Source organism: Podarcis liolepis (assembly GCF_965112155.1).
Source record: "Podarcis liolepis genome assembly, chromosome: 8".
Lineage (NCBI taxonomy): Eukaryota > Metazoa > Chordata > Lepidosauria > Squamata > Lacertidae > Podarcis > Podarcis liolepis.
In genome coordinates this window covers 83,770,769-83,783,154 of record NC_139560.1, presented here as the reverse complement: position 1 = coordinate 83,783,154, position 12,386 = coordinate 83,770,769, and the positions used below count along the sequence as shown (strand labels likewise).

Sequence of the window (12,386 nt, the reverse complement as noted above, 5' to 3'; positions counted from 1 at the left end):
CTATCTTAACCACTGATTATCCAATGCCTGAAACCTTTGGGTTGTAGCCAATGTTATTTCTACTCAGAGTAAACCCACTGAAATGAATCGACATGACTAGCTTAGCCCCATTAATTCCAGTGCCTTACAGGCCTCTTCCAATTCCTTCACTGGGGATCTGCTTGCAGGCCTGTTGCCTGCTGCATTTACCTCCAAATCTTTTCCCTGGAATGCTTCTGAATCTGAGGTAGGGAGGGCAACCAAAATGATCAAAGGTCTGGAAACCAAGCCTTATGAGGAACGGTTGAAGGATCTGGGTATGTTTCGCCTGGAGAAGAGGGGACTGAGAGGAGATAGGGTAGCCATCACCAAATACCGTATTTTTTGCTCTATAAGACGCACCAGACCATAAGACGAACCTAGTTTTTGGAGGAGGAAAACAAGAAAAAAAATATTCTGAATCTCAGAAACCAGAACAACAAGAGGGATTGCTGCACAGCGAAAGCAGCGATCCCTCTTGCTGTTCTGGCTTCTGGGATAGCTGTGCAGCCTGCATTCACTCCATAGGACGCACACACATTTCCCCATACTTTTTAGGAGGGAAAAAGTGAGTCTTATAGAGCAAAAAATACGGTATATTAAGAGCTGTCACATGGAAGAAGGAGCACTCCTGCTCTGGAGGGGAGGACTCCTACCAATGGCTTTAAGTTACAAGAAAAGAGACTCCAGCTAAACATCAGGAGGAACTTTCTGACAGTAAGAGGTGTTCAACAGTTGAATGGACTCAGAAGGTGGTGCACTCACCTTCCTTGGTGGCTTTTAAGCAGAGATGGGATGGCCATCTGTCAACGATGCTTTAGTTGAGATTATTGCATTGCAGGGGGTTGGACTAGATGACCCTCAGGGCCCCTTCCAACTCTACTAGCTAGCTATTATTCCTAGCTCTGGGCTTAGGGAATATGTTGTTTCCAGCTGCAGCGTTTTCCTTTTATGGGTCCCTCCTGTTGCAAATGCAAAACAAAGATTAGCAGCATCAGTAGATGTAAGTTCCTACAGCAATCTCACTGCCTGCTCTACAGTGGCAGGAAGTTCCATTGATGAACATCCTGCTTACTTTGAGTTCTTTGATGCTTATTCTGTCAGGGAATAAATGCAAAAAAAGTAACTGCACACTGCAGATTAAAGGAAAAGCTCATTAGCAGTAAATGCTTTGAAACAAACACCAGGGGGAAAGGCCCTTTCAGGAAAGGCATGACCAAATGTTCTGCACCGGTGTGGGCAGTAATAGATGCCAACAGTAGCAGAATGTAAGCATCATAGCCAGACACTGGAGAGACCTGTCAGGAGTAAGCATGGACCAATGGTACCAAATAGTATGGGAAACAGCCCTACTAGAAAAATTAACTAATAAACTGAAACTGACATGGGGACAAATAGAAGAAGACACCTTCCCCCCGGTATGGCTCCCCTTTATCACATACACAGCCCAACAAGACAACGACAAAAACCCACCAACAGCATACAAATCAATATGGCTAACCTGATCCAAAACACCCACCCACCCCACTCACACATGAAAACAAAGACCACCACAGCCAACCACAAATGAACAGCCACACCCTAGGCCAACCCCAACCTCTCTCACCACCAAAGGAACACAAGCGAACAGCAAAGAACCTGCACAAGCAACGCTGACACCAAACCCTACATATAGTAAGTAAAAGAGAAACATCACCACCCGACCCCACCCCCACTCGCCTTTCCCCCCTCCAGCTCTTTCCCCCTTTTCTTCCTAATGTCTCAACAAATGAAACTGATTTGTAAAAATGTTACATGGGGGGGGTACCAGAGAGAGACATTGCAAACACTTTTGTAAATCAAGAAAATCTTTAATAAATAAAATAAAATAAAGTAGCAGGATGTCTCATAAGGGGGCCTCAAATAAGCAATCACCAGCCGCTCTTCCCCAATAGAAACTTCTAAGGTCCCTGTGGAAATCTTAGGGTGCTTTGCAAGACCCAACCATGTCATTACAATCTTAGTACCGTCAAGCTCAGACCCGGATGGCAGACTCTGAAGGGAGATGAGTCAGAGGTTGGAGGAGATGGAAGCAGTGGCGGAGGAACCCTCTCTGGCACTCGGGGCAGGGTAGCCCGTACGTATTGCGCATGTGCGGCCCGTACGTATTGCGCATGTGCAGCTCTCTTGCATCATCTCATGCGGACATCCGTACGGGCTGCCTATTGCAGCACGACCACACGGGCTGCTGCACATGCGCACTCCATTCAGGATGCAGCACATGCACAGTCCGTATGGGATGCTGCTCATGCAACAGCCTGTACAGTCATCGTGCAAGTGGCAGCCTGTACGGACTGTGCATGTGTCGCATCCTGTATGGAGCGCGCACGCGCGGCAGCCTGTGCAGTCGTCGTGCAAGAGGTAGCCCATACGGATGGTGCGAGAGAATGTCAGCCCGTATGGATGCCATGCGCCCTTGGCCGTTCTACATCGGGGGGAGGGCAGGAGCCATCTTGTCACACACACACCCAGAGTGGCACCCGCCTCCCACTTCGTATGCCCCTGGATGGAAGCCTTTCCCTCTCTCCAAACACGTACGGCCCCAAAGTTGAGACAGGAGTTCAACCCTCTTCCCCGCTTCCTGTGGGGGAAAGAGTGCTGTCGGAGTCTGGGGAGGGCTCTGAGCCACAGCCTGGGGTGACTGAGCAGGAAGTAGAGGTGGAGGCCGGTCCAGCGCTCTCTCCCAGGGGAAGGCAGCACCTATGGGGAGGCAGGAGGCCCAACCATCTAGATGTAGCACCTGCTTGGAGGCAAGACCTGCAAGGAGAGATTCTCATGAGTAAGGACTGCACGCCAACTCAGTTTAAAGCTTGGCTGGTGGGTGTGAATACTTGTTGGAACAACTTCTCAGCTCCCACGAAGTCCAGAACTCCTTCTTGCTGATCCTGGATTCACAAGCCTTGGCCCTGGTTCCTAGGCTCAGGCCCCTGGTGCCTTTCCACCTACATGCCTGTTTTAATTGAATTAGTTTCCTTGGGACCTTTGAATCTGTTAGCTCAAAGGGCAGAGTGGTCTGTGCTGTCAGCTTTCCCTGCTGCTCAATCTGTTCAGCTGCTTAATTTGCCTGTTAGTTTGGGTCTCCCCAGGCCCAGTCCATCCCTCTAATCTTTACACAAATGTGCCTGGCCCACAGTTTGGGATTCGATGTGTGAAAATGCAGGTTAGGAGCACAAACTTTGTCAATTTAGAAGGTGGGGGGGGGGAGAAGACTGTAAAAGGTGTTGACGTGAATCAGAATACTCATGGGTTCCAGAACTGGCTGTTTCTGGGGGAGGCCAGGATCAGGTCTTGGAAAGATAGCATTGCCTTGCTTTGGTGGTGAAAGCCCCATGGGATTGCTGGATGGGTAGGTGGGACAGTGAACCCTTAGGGAGTTAAGAGTGGGGCCGTATCCTGAGCAGTGCCGGATTTACGTATAAGCTAATCAAGCTATAGCTTAGGGCCCCACTCTCTTGGGACCCCCCAAAAAATTAAAGGAAAGAAAAACTGGACGTACATTTCCAAATTATAAGATGAAAATAAAACCTACATACCGCAACAGTGGCAAATGGCATTAGATACCTATTAGGTCCACAAATTACCATACACCATATATTCATCACAAAAAACAGCGACAATTTGTTGTTGACAAAGGACAGCTGGACATAGAAAGGGCCCCGTGACCTTTAGAAGCTTAGGGCCTCATCCAGCCTAAATCCGGCCCTGATCCTGAGTGACCCTCTCCTCCTTTTTCTGCTCCTCATTAGTGTCCCCTGAATGGAGCAGACTGTGAAGGGGGCTCTGCACCCAGGTAGGTGTGCATGGCTTTCCAGGGAGAGCGTGGGACCTACGAATCCCACACACACCTTGAGAGGGTTGCGGGGAGGCAATGGACGTGGGGCTCTAGGAAGCGCAGCCCCGCTTGGAGCAGCATGGAGATGTTTTGGGAGGCAGCCTTGGGAGATGGAACAAAGGCACTGCTGGCAAACTGGCGTGGGTGGAAGTGCGAGGAGAGAGAGAGAGAGAGAGAGAGAGAGAGGTGCTTCCGCTTTGCTGCTACCAAAAACGGGGCAAAACCGAACAGAAACGTTCAGTCCTGCATGATTTGGGGAAACGCATGCTCTTGGGGGCAAAGAGTGCAACAGGCGACAGCTGATGCAATTTCGAAAGCTCAGGAAAAGAGGATACTGGCATGTTCTGAGCCTCCCTGCAGATATATTATCCAGTCCCTTTGCTTTTTCTTCCCTCTGTTGTCGCTGGAATCTCTGGGCGACGGAGAGCAAAGGGGAAGGGAGGTGGCTGAGCTCATGATTTCCATCTTTATTGTTCTTCATTGATTTGCTTATTCATTGAAGTGTTTTAGTCTGCTTCCCCATCTGTGTGAATCCTATGCAGCGATTATAGTATATATCACAAATGCCAATGGGCAAGAGGAATCAGTCTTGGCATTTTGGGCGTGGTTATGTGGGAGGGCAGGAAAGGTGATCCACATGATCCCTTCAGACAAGGCAGTGAACCAGTGGAGAATTCAGAAGTATAGATGTAACACGATTTCCTGGTAAGCATAAGCATAAGCCTTAGGGGACATTAGCAGAGCTAGCATTGGAGTGCTCAGGATGGGTAGCAGAAGGGGATATTTTATTTTATTTTTTATATTTTATTTTTATTTTATTTTTATTTTAATTTTTATTTTATTTTTTTTAATTTTATTTTATTTTATTTTATTTTATTTTATTTTATTTTATTATTGATAGTGTATCTGCCTGCAGTCTGCAGCGCACCAGTATTTTATAGCCTTTTACAAGTTGTTAGGGCAACTTTAAAGTGGGACAGGGCAAATTTCCATAAGATATTACATACACACACACACACACACACACACACACACACACACACACACACACACAAAATATCTTAGACTGACTTGTCCTTCCTTAATTGGTAGTGACAATAATTAGCGTGGCTAATTGGTGTCTGAGCTTGCAGGAATGGGCCCATAAATAGAGATATTGCAGGGTATTTTTAAGCATGTATAGTAGTGGGGAATTCTCCTCCTCCAGCCCTTGTGAATTGCCTTCTAGTGAGCTCAAAGTGTTGCCACTTTCCTGTTTGTCCAGCCTGCTTCTTCACCCTCAGGGCACGGATCCCTTGGCCCACCTCGCCCATTCTGTGCCCCTTCTTAGTAAAGGCAAGCAATTGCAGGTGATGGAATCATTTGGAAAAACCAAACACAGCACATCCCCTTCCACTGAAGCTTCACAGGTTTCTGTGGGGGGCAGCGGGGGGGGGGAGGGAGAAGCATCCATGGATGGAAATTCAGATGGCGCAGAATGCAGAAAATATCATCTCGGGCATGCAGTTATTTTGAAAATCTGGGTGCTTTTATTTAAATGTAAATACTAATTTTTTTAAAAAAAATCACATTTAAATTAAAGTACATTTGTCACAATATTGCTTCATAGTGTGGATTTTATTTCAATGAAAGGCTAAGCCCTCCTTTTTGCATGATTAAAAATGCCCTTCCCCAGTGAAAAATTCTTTTTATAAAAGCATGGCGAGAGATCTGTTAGGCACCTTTGGCCCAAACAGCTACAGTTGGGCAGAAGCAATAAACACCCAAAAGCAGAAGCATATAATTTATTTAAGTAGTCTGAGCTAATTTTTCTTTTCCATCTAGGCATCCCTGCGAGATAGGCCATCATGGGACAGAATGATTGTCCAAGTCCCCTGGCAGCCTTCACAGCTGAGCTGGGAGCTAAATCCAGGTTTCCCTAGTTGAAGTTCCACTCCAGCCTCTGCACCATAAGACTAGTGAGGTGCCTTGCAAGTACTTAGGCATCTAGGGTTCAGTTCTGTGCATGGAAATATTCTCATCGCAACATACATATACCGTATTTTTTGCTCTATAAGACTCACTTTTCCCTCCTAAAAATTAAGGGGAAATGTATGTTCATCTTATGGAGCGAATGCAGGCTGCACAGCTATCCCAGAAGCCAGAACAGCAAGAGGGATTGCTGCTTTCACTGTGCAGCGATCCCTGTTGCTATTCTGGCTTCTGAGATTCAGAATATTTTTTTTCTTGTTTTCCTCCTCCAAAAACTAGGTGCGTCTTGTGGTCTGCTGCATCTTATAGAGCGAAAAATGTGGGTATATATGTTTATTTTCCTATGTCCACGTCAGCTGTAGCCTAGGCAGAGGAGCAGCTGCCACCTTGGGGAGCGGCCGCTGGTTTTTGGTGCCCAGGTGCCCCCTTGGGAAGGAGAGGTGGGCTCTGCTGGCAAATAAAGGAAATATGGCTGAAATGAGAAGTGGTACTACGATCCTGTAGGGTGTGGGGTCGGGGGTATGTTTGTGCATACGCACATGTGCAAAAAACCAAACCAAACCAGAGGTAAACAGAAAGACAGAGTTCTTTAGACTGGCCTAAGCTATAGGCTTGGTTTGCACATGAAGGAAAATAAGATGAAAGAATCCTGGAGGAGGTAGACTGTATAGGCATTTCAGACTGTAAGTGGGAGGAATGCCAATTTTTTTAAAAAAATATATCTGCAGGTAAAAAAACAAAACCTTTTGGGAGAAATTTTCTCTCTAGCCTTTTCTCTCCTTTGCTGTGTTTTCTGCATGTAAAGATTTTCCTAATGTAGAAGAGTAGTCACACATCTGATCCCTCTTCTACAGTCTGAAGTGTTAGCATTCATTTTGCCCCATCTGGACTCGGTTATATATCAGTCCAGCCTCATTCTGTTGTCTGGACCAGGCCTCAGTCTTTTTGCCTGGCATATAGTAATACAATGGGAAACGGGTGGCGCTGTGGGTTAAACCACAGAGCCTAGGACTTGCCGATCAGAAGGTCGGCGGTTCGAATCCCCGCGACCGGGTGAGCTCCCATTGCTCTGTCCCTGCTCCTGCCAACCTAGCAGTTCAAAAGCACGTCAAAGTGCAAGTAGATAAATAGGTACCACTCCAGCGGGAAGGTAAACGGCGTTTACGTGCGCTGCTCTGGTTCGCCAGAAGCAGCTTAGTCACATGACCCGGAAGCTGTACGCCGGTTCCCTCGGCCAATAAAGCGAGATGAGCGCTGCAACCCCAGAGTCGGCCACGACTGGACCTAATGGTCAGGGGTCCCTTTACCTTTACCTTTATAGTAATACAACTCACCTAACCCATGAGGGTAGTGCTTTGCTTGACTCTCTAGTCAGTTGCAGACCTTGGGTCCTCAACTTTCAGTGGCGCCCTGCACAACACCAAAATTTGGCACCCTCTCGCCTTGCATTCTGCATCCTAGTGGTGCCCTGCCCCAGGGCTCTGTGCCCAGAGTGTCTGAACCAGTGGTGCTCCCCCATCTCTGCCTCTGCTCCAGTCCTCACTTCTAGTATTTCTTCTGTGAATAATGCAGCACTGGAATAATGGAAAGGACAGGTGAGGAAGATGGCTCCTGAGGGTGTGTGTGATTTGCCTGAAGTTTGGCCATAGCAGCTTCTCACACTGCGCACTGTGTCTCTATGCGTGTTTAATCCTCCTCCCTCTCCTTCCTTTTTGTTGTTGTTGTATGCAGATCTCCGGCCTCTGCCTGACGTAGCCATGACAGGGAACTGCACCCGGGAATGCACAGAGTTTGGTCACTCTGACACCTGCTGGATGCCAGGTCAGTCCTCTCCAAGCCGGAGGCCCAAGAACGCCCTCAAACTCTCCACATTTGTGCCTTATCAAGACAGAGGGAGTCAAGAACAAGTTGGGAATGGCAGCCCCAGACTCTCAGAAGAGCGCAACACCAAAATGGCTAACCTCCACCTGCTCCCCACGTACAGTGCCTTCTCCAACAGTAGCCATGAGCCCTGCAAGGACTCCCCCATGGAGGAAATCCCTCTGACCCAGACCTCGGACTTCCAGGCAGCCACCACACCATCGTCCCAAACTGCCAAGCGGGAGATCTACCTGTGAGATGAAGAGGACCGTGGAAGGTGCCTGCGAAACACCTCAGACCAGTGTCTGGATTTCAAAGAAGAATAAAAAGAAGGGACTTTTCAAACTGTGATGCTTTATCGCTCGCATTGGTGGTTCTGTGCCTGCCAGGTGAGAATGCCTTGCCCAGGCCCTGGGCACAGGAACACTTTTTTATGAACTCATTGCTCCCAGGGCAAGAGAAGCGATGTCAACATGAATTACCAAGCTCTCAGTAGAGTGGTCCCTAGATGCCTGGAAAGAGGGAGAGAGGAACGTAGCGAAGAGGGCTTGGCCTCATGGCTTCAGGGCTGGGGGTGGGGGGAAGGGCTGAGTTACCAAAGGTCCACGTAGACTTGGTGGAGTCCATTGGGCACAGGGCCAAGGGCACCTGGCACAGGTCCAGGGGGAAAAGCTGCCTCTCTTGTTACTGTAGACTCCTGTAAATATGAATCTTAGGAATGACATTTGCGTCCTGCCTGATCAGAAGTTTTATTGTCCTTGAAACAAAAAGACTTTGAAACAAAACAAAAACCACAGGGAGCAATTTCCAGCTTGAATCTTTCACCACACAGAAGAGCACATGGGAGCAAGTGCTTCCAAGCAGCCCACCCTCGCCTTCCGCAGTGTAAAAAGGATGGGGCACTGGCTGGTGAGGGGAGAGCTCTGGCCGGTCACCAGGACTGGGCGGAAGGGCATTGCAGAGCTTTCAACCCCAATCTCTTTCCAGACTTCAGCAACTCTTCTCGTCACATGTGAGGAGGAGGAGGAGGAGGAGCCTTAGAGCTGCTGGTTGTGGCTTCCATCTGGTCCTGCTTTGCCCCTGCCCCCTGGACAGTGGAGCTAAGGCCAGCTGGAAAGGTGGAAGAGACGTCCAACCCCCTAACTTCCCAGTATCTCTTCTGCCTCACGCGAGGCAGGGAACTCCCATGGGGTCACTGGGCCCCAGCGCCATGATCCCGGCCTTTGAAAAGTCTGCCTGTAAGCCACCATTGCCTTTGTGAATGGAGCTTTGACTCAGGGTCACATTGGGGGCCACGAGGCCTCTGTATGCTGGAGTCACCCCCCTCCCTCCCTCTGCCTTGAGACCAGAGAGCCAGCCTCAAGGGCTCCAATGTTCTCTTTGGGTGCCACAGGTTGAGCCACATAGGAACTCTCTGGTGGTATCGTGGTTCCAGCAGGGCCCTATAACAAATCATGGAACTACCCTTGGAAGCATTGATCCCCGCAGTGGGTTGTCCCCTTGGATGGGTGAAAAGACCAGCCCCAATTGGGCGAGGGGCACTCTTCCACCTCCAGCCACCCATGGGCTGCTCAAGTAACTTAGTTCTTCAGTTGCTCGTAGGTGTCCTGACTTAATTGGACCTGGCTCCATATAGCCAAGAGCTCGTGGCCATCCCTGCCCATCCACCTGTCCACCCTGCGAGCGGTGGGGCTTCACTCCAATCTGCATGGCAATGGAGGATACAACTGTTTGTGGGACCTCTGTTCACCTGACCACTGATACTCGTTGGGCCCGGCTCAGCCCTCTTGGTCCCTGCATTGGACTTGGTTCTTCTGGTGCCCATAGACCCTGCCCCCTCCCCACATTTTGCCATGGGTCATGGATGTGTTCTTCTTAGCTGGGCTGCAGGAGGCAGACTGGTCGTCACCCTTTGCTGTGTCTCTGTTCAACTTTCTCTGTTGCATGGATCTGGGGAGAAGGGGGGGAAGCACCTCGTGGTATCTGCAGGGATACTTCTCCTTAGCTTTTGTGGTACAGTTGTGTGTGTGTGTATGTGTGTCCGGGCTGACAGTCTGGAAGCAGGTAGGTGGGGAGGAGCAGTCTCCAAGACCGAACAGCCAGGCCAGAGCCAGAAGCTTTATAGGACCCTCTTGTCCCATTGTGTCACCTGGCTCCCACCAAGTAGGTTGCTAAACTATCATCTTCTGACCATTGGCACTGGTGACACCAAAGTGCAGAACAGAGCAAACAAGCAGTTTCCTTCAATGGCTGCCACCAACCAGAGAATTAGGTGTCTGGATCTCAGTACTAGAGTCCTCCGTTTGAGATCCCTGGTGACTTGCAGTCTGCACGAGAGCAAAGGACGTTCCTGTTCTGTTGCCTACACTCTCTGAGACTCAGGGCTGGTCCAGAAGCAACTCACAGATGGTAGGGGGCGCCTTGCACTACCTATTTATTCTGGTACCAAGAGGCTGGGGGGCCAGTGGTGAGCTTTGACCTCAAAGGAGCTGGAAATGGCTGTTCTTCCCATACCCACTCAAACACAAGCTTATATCTGCTCTGCCCAGGGATCAAAGGGATTTCAGCCACCCATCCTGAACCATACATTGTCCTTTCCAGACACTTTAAAGTGCCACTCTAAGGTGGAGAGGGGGCAGGACCCTCTTCCATATTAGTTCTTCCCTGCTGTGGAAGGCATAGATGGGAGCCAGGCTCACTCACCTGTGGTTCCCAGGTAAGGTTACCTTATTTCATTTTTAATAATAATAATAATAATGCCTATGGAATGGGACATTCAAATAGGCCTGTCCATAAGTCGGGCCTGCTGAAAGAAAGCAAAAAGAACACAACGGGAAAGCCCAGGCCTTTCGCTGGACAACGGGCATTTTAAGGCTACCCTCAGCCGAACGCTGCTCCCATCCTTGGAGACATTTGCCACAGGGCTCCATGGAGCAAAATGAGCATGTACCAAGCAAGCTAGGGTTGCTTGTCCCCTTCTTAGTTAGGCAAAGGCCGATACGTGAATGTGAATGACAGGCCGGATCAATCCACACTGGTGTATCTGATGGTATCTGACATGATGTGTGTGTGTGCGCATATGAGTGCGAGTGTGTGTGTGTAAAGTCTTCCACCTCTTCCCTCTTGGTTTGCCCCTGGAAAATCGGATAAAAGAAGGCGGAGGGAGGAAAGAGAAGGGGGCTTGGTCTCTGGTCCCATGAAGGAAAACCATGAGGAAAACCACGTTCAAGACATAGCTGCCTCCCGCGTGCGGCAGAAGAGGTGAGGATGTTTTAGGGGGACAGCGGTAGTGCCATTGGGCTGAAAGGCCACGGAATAGGGAGGTGCCACAGGGTGGTGCAGGCGATCTCCAAGAGCCCAGGTGCCACCAGGAGAAGCTCATTTTGCACAAGTCAAAGCCAGAAGGAGAGAGCCTATGTGCGCAGAGATGGGGTGGGGAAAGAGGAGGAGCTCAAGGGTCCTGGGCTAGACAAGCACATTGAAGGGCGAGGGGGGAGGGAAGGACACTTTTGAGCACTGCACTAGGACAAGCCAGGGGTAAAACCAAAGGTGGGAGGCCAGGCACAGGCCAGCTGTGTAAGATGGAGCCAAGTGACCCCTTTGTAGCTCTTCGTGTTGGTTCTATTTATATGAGATTTCAGTTCCTTGCTTGTGATGCCTTGTTTTTTGTACAGTTTTATGTACACGCAGGTGTAGCTTTTTCTAAAAGGAGGACTCCTATGGCAGAATAAAGAGTACCCAACTATTTTTCAGATGGTGACCTATGTTTAGGCGCTGCCTCTCTTGCTAAGGTTGTATTGCTCTCAATGTGATGCATTCCCCTTGCACTGGGAAGGCTTTGGGCCCGGGGCTTCCTTCTCCCCAGGCGCCATGAGCACAATTGATTCCCTTGTAATCCTTTTTGTTTGGAACAGTGAGCATGACACCTCGTGAGCCCTTTTCTGTTCTCTTCCATTCTGTTTGTTTGCTGAGCTGTCAGATGACAAACTCCACTGTAATTAGCCCTCCCAAAGCTTTACAATAAAAATGTGAAAACCTTCTGGCTTGATCTGATTTATTGTCTCGGCAGATCAGTTAGGTTAGGTGTTAGATATGTGTACCGTGGGCTTCTTTCCGTATCATTTCTCAAGGACAAAATATGCAACCAGGAAGACCCATGACTAGATCTCCGTGTGTGTGTGTTTTTGTGTGTGTGTGTAACACCACTAGGCTGTAAATAAGGGTTAGTTAGCCTGGAGCAGTAGCACCAGAAGGAGGGAAGGGGATTCAATGAATTCTCCCAGCTCAGTGTCCCCTGCCAGATGATATTTGCCCACAGGAGGGAAAGACATCTATATTATGCCCATTTTCATAGCAGGAAAAAAACAGTTGTGTAGCCTCTTATAAACTTAGCTTAAATATATCAAACTTGCCTTTCAGGGCAAAGTTCTCAAAAGGCATCTTGCAGACAGAAGTTAAAGGCTGGCAAAATGTTAAAGCCTGGCAATTTAATAATATTAATAATAATAATTTATTATTTATACCCCGCCCACTCTGGGCAGCTTCCAACAGAATATTAAAACACAATAGTCTATTAAACATTAAAAGCTTCCCTAAACAGGGCTGCCTTCAGATGTCTTCTAAAAGTCTGGTCGTTGTTTTTCTCTTTGACATCTGGTGGGAGGGC

The 12,386-nt window shown here is 48.8% G+C and overlaps 1 protein-coding gene across 6 annotated transcripts in view; it reads left to right on the top strand.

Moving 5' to 3' along the window:
* PCDH1 (protocadherin 1) overlaps window positions 1–11,760 on the top strand; it is an 80,708-nt gene extending 68,948 nt beyond the window's left edge. For 4 of the 6 annotated variants that reach the window (XM_083519058.1, XM_083519059.1, XM_083519057.1 and 1 more), the window contains exon 5: window positions 7,592–11,760. In XM_083519058.1, the coding sequence (XP_083375184.1) occupies window positions 7,592–7,977 (386 nt within the window). In that variant the 3' untranslated portion in view covers window positions 7,978–11,760. Of the gene's footprint in view, window positions 1–3,803; window positions 3,848–7,591 lie in introns of all 6 variants that reach the window. The other 2 variants (XM_083519061.1, XM_083519060.1) reach the window with 1 other exon arrangement.
* Window positions 11,761–12,386: the final 626 nt, after the last annotated feature.